This window comes from Brachyhypopomus gauderio, unplaced genomic scaffold, assembly GCF_052324685.1.
Source record: "Brachyhypopomus gauderio isolate BG-103 unplaced genomic scaffold, BGAUD_0.2 sc80, whole genome shotgun sequence".
NCBI classification, from domain to species: Eukaryota; Metazoa; Chordata; class Actinopteri; order Gymnotiformes; family Hypopomidae; genus Brachyhypopomus; species Brachyhypopomus gauderio.
Genome location: NW_027506901.1, coordinates 1,053,988 through 1,069,922, shown reverse-complemented (window position 1 = coordinate 1,069,922; position 15,935 = coordinate 1,053,988). Strand labels below are relative to the sequence as shown.

Genomic DNA, 15,935 nt, shown 5'->3' with positions numbered 1-15,935 from the left:
ATTCCCTACACCTTAAAGCTAAATGATTCCCTACACCCTTAACAATGTTCCCTACACCCTTAACAGTGTTCCCTACACCCTTAACAGTGTAATGTAGTGCCCATAACCTGGAAACAGAGAAACAGCGTCATCACAAACAGTGGAAGACCAGAGAAGAACGAACACACACACACCTCACACCAGACTCCTTACACTCAGTACACACACACACACACACGCACACCAGACTTCTTACACTCAGTACACACACACACACACCTCACACCAGACACCTTACACTTAGTACACACACACACACACACGCACACACCTTACACCAGACTCCTTGCACTCAGTACACACACACGCACGCACACACACCTCACACCAGACTCATTACACTCAGTGCACACACACACACACCAGACTCATTACACTCAGTGCACACACACAGCTCACTCACGATTTACACACATTTAAAAGTACACTCCATCTTTTGAAGAGGACATGAAATGAAAGACATGTTGCCCATGTTTAGAAACTGCTGAATGTGTTGAAGTCAGAACAGTATAGCTGCCACACAATCAACCATATACATATTTGTTTAATTTTATGTTTATAATTTTATGTATATTAAATGTCACTAATTTAATCTACATGAATTTGAAAGCCAGAGAGAAAAAATCATGATCAATCAGTGACCACAAAATCTACAATTAAACAATGAAACGTGTGACGGTGTCAGTGAGTTCACCAATGCGGCTGGCATCACTGTAGTCCTGGACTGGCTCCACATGAGGGTTAAGTTCATTACTTTCATAGCCTGCATTCATCCATTTGTCCTTCATCACTTGCTGTGGAACGTCAGAGAGGGAGAAGAGAGTTAATATATCCTATACACTCACTGAGGTGCTTAGAGAACAGGGCTATGTTGGTTAATGCATTACAGTGTTATGTGGGCTGCATTTGGAGGGATCGTGTATGTGTGTGTGTGTGTGTGTGTGTGTGTGTGTGTGTGTGTGTGTGTGTGTGTGTGTGTGTGTGTGTGTGTGTGTACCTCCAGTGTGCAGCGTTTGGTGGGGTTAAGCACAAGAAACCTGCGCAGAATCGCCTCACAGTCTGTGGACATATAGAAGGGTACTCGATACTTCCCCCTCAACACACGTTCACGAAGCTCCTGAAACACACACACATCAGCATCCCTGAGCGCAGAGTGTGTGTACTTAGATCTCATAAATAACAAAGCAATAGGTTTGAAACTAAAAACAACAGGGAAGTAAGGATGTGAATCTTAACCCTACCCCATCCCTAACCCCTAACCCTAACACCTAACCTCTAACCCTAACCCCTAACCTCTAACCCTAACCCAACCCTAACCCTAATCATAACCCTAATGCTAACCTGTAGGGCTACAAGGTGTTCACAAGCTGGTTATTGCCACCACTAATCATAGCGCTAACCTACAATGGGTTCGCAAAATAGTTACTGCCAATATGAATTCTAGTTAGCTACCATGACCCAGAATATACACTCCCACAGTTGATTACTCCATTAAGCTGTATAGCAGAGCAAGAGCACAGACATACTTCATACAGCAGTGGGGACAAAGCAGGGAAAAGTTGGACGTGGAGCGAGCAAGATGGATGTGTAGTGTGGTTGTGGAGCGTGGAGGGTGGAGCGAGGAAGGTGGATGTGTAGCGTGGATGTAGAGGGTGATGGGGAAGGAGCCACACCTTCAGGTTCTGCCCGTCGAATGGCAGGGAGCCGCTGACCAGCGTGTAGAGGATGACCCCCAGGCTCCACACGTCTACCTCCGGCCCATCGTACTTCTTGCCCTGGAAGAGTTCTGGTGCGGCGTACGGCGGGCTGCCGCAGAACGTGTCCAACTTGCTCCCGATGGTGAATTCATTACTGAAGCCAAAGTCAGCGATCTTGATGTTGGAGTCGGCATCGAGCAGGAGATTCTCCGCCTGTGTGGAGAATGAGTATCAGAACTAGAGTAAGTAAAGAAGTTTAACTGGGATTAGAATCAGCTCGCGGAGGTTCGCGCGAGGTGGGCGGAGTCGAGCGCTATGGTCACTCAACCAGGCTTTAGCGCCCTTCGTTGAAATGTTCCAAAAGCACCGCTTGCAAACGGGCTTGTTCATGTCCATGTTTTCCATCTGTATCTGCTTCGAATTCAACAGCACTGCATTTGCTTTAGCTGCCATTTTAGCATTACAAACTGTCCTGTGCATTACGGCAGCTTGGGTGGGTCAAACGAAAGCGCATTTTATGTAAAAAGAATCGATACTTAAGAGAAACGAGTATTGTACCGTTTCAGAATGTTCAGTATCGAAACGTATCGATATATCAATTTTTTTGACAACACTAATATATAATAATTTATTTATTTTTCTATATATTTTCTATTTTCCCCCTTTTTTTACTTATTTGTGTGCATCTTCTGTTATTCATAATACAAAAAAAAAAAAAAAAGCATTGTATAATCCAATGATGGTTGTATTTTTGATATACTTTCTGCTTCCCAATAAAAAATGTTTGAAAAAATAAAAACTTTTAGATCGGCATTTAGATAAGGTACTTTGATGGTTAATTATTTTATTATTTTATCACATTATTTTACTAAGCTACATTTTATGTCTATTCAAATTTATTCAATTATTATTTAATTAATAATTGCCATCTTGTTATATTACTACTGTCACGGTATGGCCGCCCCCTACCGGTCGCCTCCGTCCACACCAGCAGTTGTTGTTGTTTGTATTGTTGCGTGGTGTGCGTCCCTCAGGTGGGCGGAGCCTGTGATCCGTCTCACCTGAGGGTCGTTTGTTTGCCTATATATGTCTTGTCTTTGTACCAGTTGACTGCTGGTTATTATATCCTTAATTTGGATCAAGTCACAGGTTTTTGGTTTGCGCACTTTCTATATTAAACCATCCTTTTTCCCTGAGACTTGGCGTGATCGCTTCCATTTTATTTCGCTCACCCAGCCCGTCACAACTACTTTATTTACTGTTGTTTTCTTCTATTATTTTAATAATTAGTTATAGCATTTTATTATTTTATTACCTTATTTTATTATGTTTGTTTTCTTTTTATGTTTTGTTTTATTTATTCTGTAAAGCACTTTGAGTTGCATGTATGTATGAAATGTGCTATACAAATAAATATTCTTATTATTATGTGGAGCTCTGGGGTAGTTCAGGGCATGTCTGTTGAGCTGGAGTTCCCAGCTTACCTTCAGGTCCCTATGAACTATGTTCTTCTGGTGACAGTAATGCACAGCAGAGACAATCTGCAGACAAATACACACAAACAGACACAGGGATTCAAATCTTTTGGCCTATTCAGAGCCTGTTAGATGTGTTTCATGTCCGGATCATACCTGGATGTATTTTGACTGGATTTAATTTAAGCTTCTCAAAAAAATGTATCCCTAGTGTATCCAGATAATAACAAACATTTAATTTCTGATTCACTTTCTGCTGAAAACATGGCTTCTCACCCACTACTATCATTGTATTATATGCTAAATGAGAAATAACACTAAACCCTAAACCTACTTTAACTCTAACCCTGGATTATTACTAACCCTAACCCTGGATTATTGGAACTGTGTTCTCACCTGTCTGAATTTGGCCCTGGCTTCAACCTCCTTCATTCTTCCATGAGACACCAGGTAGTCAAACACCTCACCTGAAAACACCTTCGTTTTAATATACATAACATGCTAGCACATCAACAACACATTCAGGCTTTACATTGTTAATGAAAGTGACACAGTAGAAGAGCTTAATACCACCTACACACTTAATTGTACATGCCCATGTGTGTATGGTGTAGAGCAGGGGTCGGCAACCTTTGAGACGCAGAGTACCAACTTTAACATGTCTAGTCAATGAGTGTGCCGAGTAGCGAGCGAATGTCGAATGTAACCGGGGGGTAAATGGACACAATTATATCGCGATCCGCTTAGCAGAGCGTTGAGGAGCGATTTCGATTGGAGGATCGTGCTCTCTGTCTGATATTTTTTATTACTAATTTTTTTTGCTGATGCTGGTCCAGCATGTCGCGTGCCACTGATTATTCCTCCGCGTGCCAACGGTGGCACGCGTGCCATAGGTTGCCGACCCCTGTTGTAGAGTATGTGACAGAATATACTTTATATCATCATTAAGAATACAGATTAAGAGTACAGTCTGAGTACAGATTATGATACAACTCTACAGTAGAGTGAATGAAGAAGTAAGGCCATACCTCAAGTGGTTAGGTTAGAGCACAGAGGGTCTTACCTCCACTGGGATTAGCAGTAGAGCACAGAGGGTCTTACGTCCACTAGGGTTAGGGGTAGAGCACAGCACAGAAGGTCTTACCTCCACTAGCATACTCCATGATCAGGTAGAGAGTCTTCTCTGTCTCAATCACCTCAAACAGTTGCACTAAGAAATACAAACACTGTTATTTACCACACAAGTAAGCAAAAAATCCCAAATAATTTTACATTAATAAAAACACAAGGCCAAGTCACACCTTTAAGTATGAAAGATGAAATACTGAAAATCATACATCACAAATCTTTTTTTTCTCATAAGCATCACTTAGTCGTGTAGCAGTATTTCATACCAAATCTGTGTGTGTGTGTGTGTGTGTGTGTGTGTGTGTGTGTGTGTGTGTGTGTGTGTGTGTGTGTGTGTGTGTGTGAGTTGTGTGTGTGTCTGTGTGTTGTGTGTGTGTGTGATGTGTGTGTGTGTTGTGTGTGTGTGTGGTGTGTTGTGTGTGTGTGTGGTGTGTGTGTGTGTGTATGTGTGGTGTGTGTGAGTGTGTGTGTGTGTGTGTGTGTGTGTGTGTGTGTGTGTGTGTGTGTGTGTGTGTGTGTGTGTGTGTGTGTGTACCTATGTTGGGGTGACGAAGGGTCTTCATGATGCGCACCTCTCGAAATAGCTGTAGAGAGGCAAAAGGACAGAGTAAACACACACTCAAACACATGCGCGCACATGCACACACACACACGCGTGCTCACTCAAGCACATGTGTGCACACACACATTTAAGCACAGGCATACACACATTCAAGCACACACACAAGAACACGCGAACACACACACAGTTAAATGGACTTGTACAAACACATACACATGCACACACATTCAAGCCCACACACAAGTATACGTGAACACACACACACATACAAGGACAAGCATGTAATTCTCTGCATAGCCAAGTGGTGGAGGGGGTTCGGTTTGGTGGCCTCAGGATTCCACGTCTCCTTTTGCGGATGATGTGATGTGATGTCCTGTTGGCATCATCAGGCAGGACCTACAGCTCACGCTGGATCAGTTTGCAGCCGAGTGTAAGATGGCCGGTATGAAGATCAGCACCTCTAAAACAAGGGTGGACTGTCCTCTCTGGGTCTGGAATGACTCCTTGCCTCAATTGGAGGAGTTCAAGTATCTCGGGTTCTTGTTCACGAGTGAGGGACGGATGGAACGAGATTGACAGGCGAATTGGTGCTGCAGCTGCAGTATTGCAGACGCTGTTCCAGACCGTTGTGGTGAAGAGAGAGATGAGCCAAAAGTCAAAGCTCTCGATTTATTGGTCAATCTACCAATTACCTATGGTCACCCTAACCCTCCATAGGGAGGTGCTCCAGGCATGTCCAACTGGGAGGAGACCCTGGGGAAGACCCAGGACATGTTGGAGAGATTATATCTCTCGGCTGACCTGGGACCACCTCGGTATCCTCCCAGAAGAGCTGGCTGGGCCTCTTTGCTTAGGCTACTGCCGCCACGACCCAAACCCAGATAAAGCGAAAGAAAAGGGATGGATGGATCATGAATCATGCTCCTGTCCAAGTCATGGTCCTGTGGTAGGGAATTGGTCTTGTGAACAGAGGGTTGTGGGTTTGGGTTCGATTCCCAGACCTGAGGCCATGACTGAGGTGCCCTTGAGCAAGGCACCTAACCCCAATTGCTCACCGGGCGCCGGGCTAGGGCTGCCCACCGCTCTGGGCACGTGTGATCCACAGCCCCTTAGTAATCACTAGTGTGTGTTGTAATTGCACAGATGAGTAAATGTGGTGCAGGTACTGGTGCAGGTGCTGCTGTAGTGTGTGTGTGTATATTGTATTGTATGCGAGTGTATTGTATATGTGCACATATAAGTGTGTGTTTGTATGTGCTGCTGAGTGTGTGTGTGTGTGTGTGTGTGTGTGTGTGTGTGTGTGTTTTCAAATACATGTATTTGTTGTATATGTATGTGTACATGTGAGATGTATGCATTTGTGTTTCTCTGGTACTAGTTTCTGTGTACATGCGAGATATCTGTGTATATACATGTTTTCAAAGTCAGATTTATTTATATAGTACTTTTATACAAATTTTCACAAAGATACTCTACAAATGTGTGGTTTCAGATAATGAGGGCCAGAGTCTCAGTAGTAAAGGACAAACCCACTGTGTGGAAGGCAGACACCTTAGAGGATGAGGACTCAAGATAGAACCCATCTTTCTATTAGACGCTCCATGTGTGTGTGGTTATGCGTATCAGTGAAGTTTATGACTGTGTGTGCAGGTATGTTTGTGTGTTTCTGTGTGTATGTGTGTGTTTGTTGTTCACATGTGAAGTGCATTGTACATTGTACAGTGTGAGATATGCATGGATATGTGAGCGTGTGTGTGTGTGTGTGTGTGTGTGTGTGTGTGTGTGTGTGTGTGTGTGCGCGAGGGTGTGTGTGTGTGTGTGTGTGTTGTGCAGGGCTCAGATTGAGACACTGGTGGGACTCCATGTGTCCAGGGTTAGTGTGCCAAGTGCCTATGGAGGACAAACTGTCCACCTCTCAGCTATAACACGTGAATGTGCACAAGCATACAAACACACCACACACACACACACACACACACACACACACACACACACACACACACACACACACAATACACACACACTACACACACACTACACACACACACACACACACACACACACACACACACACACACACATACTGCTCTAACTGCTCTAGCCCACTCGCCATCCTATCCAGGAGAGTTAGACAGTCTAACCAACTGCATAGAGAATACCTGCAGATCAGCTCTAGATATAGTAGCTCCACTCAAATATAAAAAGACTAGATCTAAAAAACTCGCTCCGTGGTACACTGACCAAACTAGAAACTTAAAACAAATAGCACGTAAATTAGAGCGTAAATGGCGATCTACTAAGTTGGAAGTATTCTACTGTGCCTGGAAGGATAGCATCATTGACTACAAACGGGCACTCGCTAAAGCACGCTCAGCATACCTAGCCTCACTGATAGAGAAAAATAAAAACAATCCTAGATTTCTTTTTAATGCTATTTCCAAACTTACAAAAAATCAAGCAGGCGCAGAACCTCAGATTCCAGTAAACCTCACTAGTAATGTATTTATAGATTTTTTTGATAATAAAATAGAGAATATTAGACAAAATATAAAACCTTTTATTAGTAATACAACTGGTATGTCATCTGGTTTGGTTGACATCGATTTAAATCGCATACTGGGAGAAAAACTTGATGCTTTTCATCCACTCCCACAATCAGAATTAGAGAAAATAATTTCTTCCTTAAATTGTGCAACCTGCACACTAGACTCGGTTCCATCAAAGTTATTAAAAGAGGTATTACCAGCGGTAACTGAACCTCTTCTAACTATAGTTAACTCATCCATTACAATAGGTCACATGCCCAAATCATGTAAATTAGCAGTTATTAAACCTCTGATTAAGAAACCAAATCTTGATCCTACTGTACTATCTAATTATAGACCCATTTCAAACACATCATTTATATCTAAGATCATAGAAAAAGCTGTTGCCCAGCAATTATGCCTATATCTGCATAGGCATCACATATTTGAAAAGTTCCAATCTGGTTTTAGGCCCCATCACAGTACTGAAACAGCATTAGTTAAAGTAACAAATGACCTCCTCCTTGCTTCAGATCAAGGTTATGTATCGCTGTTAGTGCTTCTTGATCTTAGTGCAGCTTTCGACACAATTGATCATAGGATCTTGCTAGAAAGGTTAGAACGCTGGGTTGGAGTCTCTGGCACAGCCCTTTCATGGTTTCATTCTTACTTAACAAATCGCTATCAGTTTGTAGAGCTCAATAATATTCCATCCAAACGTACAAAAGTTAAATATGGGATCCCGCAAGGCTCCATTCTAGGACCACTATTATTTACATTATATATGCTACCATTGGGCACAGTTATAAACAAACATGGTGTCAATTTTCACTGCTATGCAGATGACACTCAACTTTACATATCAGCCAAACCTGATGACAAACTCAGTTTAAGAAAAATTGAGGCCTGTGTAAAAGATATTAAATGCTGGATGTCTCTAAACTTCCTCCAACTTAATGAGGACAAAACAGAAGTTCTTCTTCTGGGCCCTAAGGCCTCAAAACAGAAAATTCCAGATCTAATGCTTAATCTCGCAGGCTACCCCATTACACCTGGCACAGTAGCCAAAAACCTAGGCGTCATACTCGACTCTGACCTATCATTTGATAAATACATAGATAATACTACTAGGATAGCTTTTCTACATCTCCGTAACATTGCTAAATTAAGAAATGCATTATCACAGGATGATGCGGAAAAATTGGTGCACGCCTTTGTTAGCTCTAGATTAGACTACTGCAATGCACTACTGTCAGGATGTTCAAATAGGAATCTAAATAAACTTCAAATAGTTAAAAATGCCGCAGCCAGGGTTCTGACCAGAACTAGAAAATTTCAGCATATCAGTCCAGTCCTATCAGCCCTGCATTGGCTCCCAGTTAAATTCCGTATTGACTTTAAAATTCTTTTATTAACTTATAAAGCATTGCACGGGCTTGCTCCTGAGTACCTTCAGGAACTTATTTCCTATTACGAACCCCCACGCCCACTAAGATCACAGGGTGCTGGTCTTTTATTAGTTCCAAAAATTAATAAGGTAACAGCAGGGGGAAGAGCCTTTTCTTGTAAGGCCCCCCAGCTTTGGAATAATCTTCCTAAATGCGTCCGGGACTCCGACACAGTCACAATCTTTAAGTCTAGGTTGAAAACCCACTTATTTAGTTTAGCGTTTGATAATTAATATCCCCCTTAGATAAAAGTACAGATCCAGGGGTTCATAGACAAAGGGTTTTATGGTAGACTGGGGCGCTGGTGCTGTCGTCCTGTCACTGCTCGTGGTCACTCAAGTTTGTTGACAGTGCAGTGGACGGATGCCATTGTCTCAGAATACCCCCAAGCCTATGTTACCTTCTGGTTCTGCCTTTTTAGCTAGGCTGTAATAATTTAACTAAATGCCGGAGTTGCTGCCACACTCCGGAAATGTTTATAATTTTACCTGTCCTGTATATGTCCTCATACAGAGCTAATTTTCCCTGTTTCATTTCTCCACATGGCTGCCCGCCTGTTTGAGGAATAATGAGATGAGGAGACCAGTGATCCATCCTGAGCCAGCCACCTCCTGCCTAACCGGATGCATACATCATGATGGACATTATTACATATTTTTCATTTTCTTTCTCTTCTTTCTGTCTAAATTGTTGTTGTTGTTGTCATGGTGACCGGTGTCGGCCAGAGGAGGATGGGTTCCCCCCCTGAGTCTTGGTTCCTCTCAAGGTTTCTTCCTCATGCAAAAACTAGGGAGTTTTTCCTTGCCACTGTCGCCCTTGGCTTGCTCACTGGGGGCTAGGACTCGGCACTTGTAAAGCTGCTTTGTGACAACAACTGTTGTAAAAAGCGCTATATAAATAAAATTTGATTGATTGATTGATTGACATACACACACACAAACACACACACACACACATACATACATACATAAATATATACACATACATATATATAACGCATGAGACACTTTTGCACCGTGGAATGTTTCTCAGTGCACGAGTTCCAGACATACAGATTATATAAACACACAATAAGATGAGCATGATGGAGATGACTGAAGAGGCTACGCTGGTGGATGGGAAATTTAAATATAAACTTCCAGATGGAAGTACAAACAAAAATAGTGTTATTTACACTTTATGTAGGAAGGAGTTCGCTTATCACAGGAGCACTTCCACCCTTCGTTACCACCTCAACGCAAAACATGTTGGGGCTAACGCGCAGGTCAGTAATGATAACTTAGCTGCTAAATGTATTCCTAGTACGATAATGTGAACAAACGTCCGTATTTCCCGGGTTTTTTTAAAGTGAGGAAATGTCCTGGTTTTTAAATTACCTTAATTGGACCATTAAGACTGATTAAACTTAATCAAGACTGATTAAACTTTCGCGAGTGACTGTAGCGCGCGACTCCGCACATCTCACGCGAGCGGCGGAGGCGTTTATACTTGACGCGTTATTTGCAGTGTTGTCTGTAACGATATGTGGTCGTATAAAGAAACACCCCTCAAAAACAGGGGAAGGAGCATTAACCTAATGAGGGAAGTAAAATAGGTTATTGTGAAGACGCCACAAATGTGGCTCTGACTGGGGATCACTGGACCTCTGTTAGCAACAAGAATTATCTTGGTGTGACAGCTCATATTATAGATGATGAATGGAAGATCCAGTCATTTGCTTTGAGCATGCAGAAGACCACTTCTAGGCACTATGGACATGCCTGTGTAGAGGAATTTATGGCTGTGGCAGAGGCCTGGGAAATAAAAAAAAGTCTACCATCTAAAATGGTATTAGAAACATCTTCTGATTTACTTCAGTTCTTTTTATTCTTCCAATATCCTGAGCAAAACTCCCAAAATTAAACATTTTTGGTCAGAATTTCCAGTTTGCTCTGTTTTCTGCACTCATATATTGGTCTGTGTAGTAGACTGGTGGAAAAATAAACAAGATGTTGAAGTTTATGATTATGTTCATTGATTCATTCATCATTCAAACTTAAATTAATATTTCTCATGTTAAATACTGAAATGTGATTAAAATGCGATTAATTTCGATTAATTAATTACAAAGCTTCTAATTAATTTGATTAATTTTTTAAATCGCATCCCACCCCTAATTATATATATATATTACACACATCGATTGAAACTAAACTTTGCAGAAAGAGAAAGTTAAAAAAAACTTGTAATGTAAAAAGTACTACTGTCACGTTGAGGACCCCGGCCCCTCCCTTTTGGGCGTGTGTTAACGTTGTCCACGTGCTTTGTCTGCGTCAGTGGATCTCCGTGGTTAGGGTTATGTCATGTGATAATCTGTTTCACCTGTGAATCGTCTCGTAATCACTTGGGGCTAATGTGGTTTGTCTATTTAATGTGCGTTCGCGCAGTGTCCTGTGCTCGTCGTTGTCTAGAGTCTACACGTTACCAGTGTCTGTGTTGAGTTCTCCGTGCGCGATTGTGCAATCTTTGTTATTAAAGTGACGTCTGCTTTGCAAAGCAAGGATTCCCGTGTCTCGTCCTTCGCCCTGCCCGCACGTCACAACTACAGTGTAAATTTAATAAGTTCTGGCTGTAAAATTACTGTAAAATTATGAATATTACTGAATCTCTAATAAACAATAAGAAAAAAAATACTACAGCAAGGCTCACAGAGTGGAACAGAGAGAGGGCTATTACAACAATACTCACAGAGTGGAACAGAGAGAGGGCTATTACAACAATACTCACAGAGTAGAATAGAGAGCGCTATTACAACAATACTCACAGAGTAGAACAGAGAGCGCTATTACAATAATACTCAGAGTGAAAGAGAGTGATATTACAATAATACTCACAGAATGGAACAGAGAGAGGGCTTTTAGAATAATACTCAAAATGGAACAGAGAGAGGTCTATTACAACAATACTCAGAGTGGAACAGAGAGAGGGCAAAACTAATGGTCCGGAGGATTGTGGATTGGACAGTGGCCAAATTTGGTTCTGATCCTCGTTTACTGAAGCTGGCTCTTGGGACATGGAACGTAATCTCTCTGGTTGGGAAGGAGCCTGAACTGGTGTGTGAGGCTTAGAGATGTAAATGTAAATGTGCCATATTTTGTCAATTGTGATTTTTCACCACAATCAAAATGTGTCCTCCGCTTTTTACCCATCTGTGCAGTTAGAACACACACACACACACACACTAGTGATTACTAGGGGGCTGTGGATCACACATGTCCAGAGCGGTGGGCAGCCCTAGCCCAGCAGTTAGGGTTAGGTGCCTTGCTCAAGGGCACCTCAGTCATAGCCTCAGGTCTGGGAATCAAACCCACGACCCTCCAGTCACAAGATCAGTTCCCTACCACCAGGCCATGACTGCCCTCGACACCAACTAGATATAGTTGTGCTCACCTCAACACACAGTGTGGGTTCTGGAACCAATCCTCTAGCACTAGCTTGGCTGAAATTTCAGGATCTCCAGTCAGGGGCGATTTTAGGATCTGGTCTTTAGGGGTGCCCAGCCCCCAATGCTCACAGAGGCACATTTTTTCTCTCCAATTGAGACGAACTAGTACATTTATAAATTTTGGAGCCGTATTAGTTTTGCTTTGAGTTGTTTTCCCCTACAACATTCAATCTTAAATCAAGTACAAATCATTGTGTTTTTAGCATGTAAACTGAAAAATTTAATTAACTTGAACGGTTAGTTTTTTTGTGCTTGTTTTGAGTTCAAATGACTTAAAATAGGGTAAAATTCTAAGTAATACCGATTAAGTTCATTATACTTAAAATAAGCAAAATAATCCTAAAACTTGCAATGCCTAGTAAGTCAAAAATTCGTATCAGAGAAAAAAAGATTTATTGCCTTAAAATGACTTAATTTTACTTGTTAAGATTTTTTTTTTGCAGTGAAGAAACATACCTTCTCACCCCAGCTCAGGTGCTGGCTGCCTTGCAGATCCAGAAATGTAGAATGTGAACAGCTAGCTTACGACCAGAACAAAATGCCAAGCTGTAGACAATTCTAGCAGCAAGCAGTCGCGTGAATGTGCCAACCAATCAGAAGAGATATAGTTGATAAGTGGACTGGTCACAAGCCTCGAAGGGTTGCCAGATTGGCCAGTCGAACCAAAGTATTGCGCAGAGCAAGTTTTTTTGCATAATATAATATTTAAAAAATGTGTTGAGCCAGGGGGTGCTGAGCAATCTCACGGTGGTGCTCTAGCACCACTAAAAATACCCTAGCCTCGCCCCTGTCTCCAGTACATCACAGCTCCTTCTTGCCAGCAATTAGAGCCATTACTTATCTCTTATGCAAATTCATGAGAGGACAAAACTGAGGGTGCAGGTCTAGTCTGGGCTGGGGGTTAGTGCTTCCAACGCGCTGCATGTTAATAGCAATACAAAGGGGGCTAATCACTTCACAGTGGGGAATTGCACTGCTGTGTGGCTGATTTACCTGATGAAAATATTCATAGCAGGAGTGGGCTCATAGCTTCCCGACTCGCTGCCTGTGTGTTGGGGTTTTCGGTAGACAAGTGGGTTGCTTCTCTGCGCCATCAGGATGGGGAACGGGCTCTGACTGTTTGTGCTTATGTACCAAATGTCAGTCTGGAGCTCTTGGCCTTCTGGGAGTCCTTGAAGGGGAACCTGGGACATGCTGGGGACTTCAATGCCAACATGGGCAATGACAGTAGGACCTGGAAAGAGATGATTGGAAGGAACGTCCTCTCTGATTTGATCTACCCAAAGCCATGGCCGGAAGATTGTTGGTGCCTTTTGTGACCGCAATTCCCAAACCTAAAGGTGGACATTCCGGGTAAAGCTGCTTTGCGACAACTTGAGTTGTTAAAAGCGCTATACAAATAAACTTTGATTGATTGATAAAGAAGGATAACAAGCTGAAAAAAAGAGTCCTATCGAGCCTGGCCTGTAGGAAACTGGAGGCAGCAGACAAGACGACCAAATGGATCGTGGCTTTGACTGTCGCAGAAACCAAAACTGGGGGGTTTGGGGGATCACACTCCTCAGCCTCCCCAGTAAGGTCTATGCAGGGCTACTGGAGAAGATAATCCAGTCTACAGTTGAATCTCGGTTACAGGAAGAATAATGCCGATTCCGTCCCTGGTTGTGGAACACTGGACCAGCCTTTAACCCTTGTGCACCACCACAGATAGGGTGTATGGGAGTTTGCTCAACCAGTCCACATATGTTTAGTGGATTTGGAAAAGGCATTCGACCGTGTCCCTGAGTACAGACAGAGTGACAGACCGTGACAGAGTACAGGGCCCGCCGCACCAGGAGTACAGGGTACGGGGCCCGCTGCACCAGCAGCACAGGGTACGGGGCCCGCTGCACCAGGAGTACAGGGTACGGGGCCCGCCGCACCAGCAGCACAGGGTACGGGGCCCGCCGCACCAGGGGTACAGGGTACGGGGCCCGCCGCACCAGGAGTACAGGGTACGGGGCCCGCCGCACCAGCAGCACAGGGTACGGGGCCCGCCGCACCAGGAGTACAGGGTACGGGGCCCGCCGCACCAGGAGTACAGGGTACGGGGCCCGCCGCACCAGCAGTACAGGGTATGGGGCCCGCCGCACCATGAGTATAGGGTACGGGGCCCGCAGCACCAGGAGTATAGCGTACAGGGCCCGCCACACCAGGAGTACAAGGTACGGGGCCCGCTGCATCATGAGTACAGGGTACTGGGCCTGCTGCACCATGAGTATAGTGTACGGGGCCCGCCACACCAGGAGTACAGGGTACGGGGCGTGCCGCACCAGCAGTACAGGGTACTGGGCCCGCTGCACCATGAGTATAGGGTATGGGGCCCGCCACACCAGGAGTACAAGGTACTGGGCCCGCCGCACCAGCAGCACAGGGTACTGGACCCGCCACACCAGCAGTACAGGGTACGGGGCCCGCTGCTATAGGCTACCCAGTTCCTGTACAAATGGAGCGGGCACTTGGTTTGCATGGCCAGCAGTAAGTCAGACTGGTTTCCAGTTGGGGTTGGACTCGTCAGGGCTGCCCTTTGTTAATGACTCTGTTATGGATAGAATTTCACACCATAGCTAAGTGCCAGAGGGAGTTCAGTTTAGTGGCCTCCTGGGCTTCCTTGCTTAGACTACTGTCCCGCAACCTGGACCCGGATAAGTGGATGTTGATGGATGGATGGATGGATGGATGGATGGATGGATAAAAGTGTCAAGTAATACTGTTACAATATGCTGTTATTTTTAGATTTGATTATCATACAGTGAAAATTCCAAACAGTAACATTACTCAACAATGAACTATGCACTCCACTTTGGCCTTTGCACTTTGAAAATCAATATTTGGACATGCTACACCTGATCCCAGGTCAGTAAGTTTGCTGTGTTAATGGAGTTCCCGTTTTTACACAGGTAAGAGGTTCACTGTGCATTAAAGACTGTTGTTTAAACAGCTGCATCAGTGTACAGTAAATCTAAAAATGTCTAAAATGTCAACACACAGAACAGAAAACCACTTTTCTGTATGATGTACCGTATGAGTGTTCCCCATCACCTGTTTACTGACACGCCCTCAGGTCATTCTTCACCTCTTACAAATGCACACAAGTCCAGCCACCCAATGCTGTGTATTCCTTGAGCTTGTCAGGAGTGAACCAGTGTCTCATAATCAGCAATTATTAGAGACTGATCCTCTGCACCTCTGTGTGATTATTATGCATCCTTTTGGGGTTTTTTGTTCTGTAACGTGTTCATTAAAGAACACACAGCCTCCTGCTGCTTCTGTCACATCACAAGTTAGGGTTAGCCCAGTTTAATGTGGTGTTAGAGTTAGGGTTAATATATGTGGAAATATATGTGGAAATCTATTAGAGCTAAGGGTTGAAGCTAAACTTTTAATATTACAAATGTAATGTAAAATGTACTACAGCAAGACTCTCAGAGTGGAACAGAGAGAGGGCTAATACAACAATACTCACAAAGTAGAACAGAGAGAGGGCTATTACAACAATACTCACAGAGTGGAACAGAGAGGGCTATTACAATAATAC

At 43.5% G+C, this 15,935-nt stretch overlaps 1 protein-coding gene across 2 annotated transcripts in view; it reads right to left on the bottom strand.

Annotated features, from left to right (window-relative positions):
* mark4a (MAP/microtubule affinity-regulating kinase 4a) overlaps positions 1 to 15,935 on the bottom strand; it is a 44,327-nt gene that overhangs the window by 14,554 nt on the left and 13,838 nt on the right. For both annotated transcript variants that reach the window (XM_076991084.1, XM_076991085.1), the window contains exons 4-10: positions 4,875 to 4,923; positions 4,356 to 4,421; positions 3,608 to 3,678; positions 3,221 to 3,277; positions 1,713 to 1,949; positions 1,037 to 1,156; positions 734 to 833 (exon numbers count right to left, since the gene is read on the bottom strand). In XM_076991084.1, coding sequence (XP_076847199.1) covers positions 734 to 833; positions 1,037 to 1,156; positions 1,713 to 1,949; positions 3,221 to 3,277; positions 3,608 to 3,678; positions 4,356 to 4,421; positions 4,875 to 4,923 — 700 coding nt within the window. The remainder of the gene's footprint in view (positions 1 to 733; positions 834 to 1,036; positions 1,157 to 1,712; positions 1,950 to 3,220; positions 3,278 to 3,607; positions 3,679 to 4,355; positions 4,422 to 4,874; positions 4,924 to 15,935) is intronic.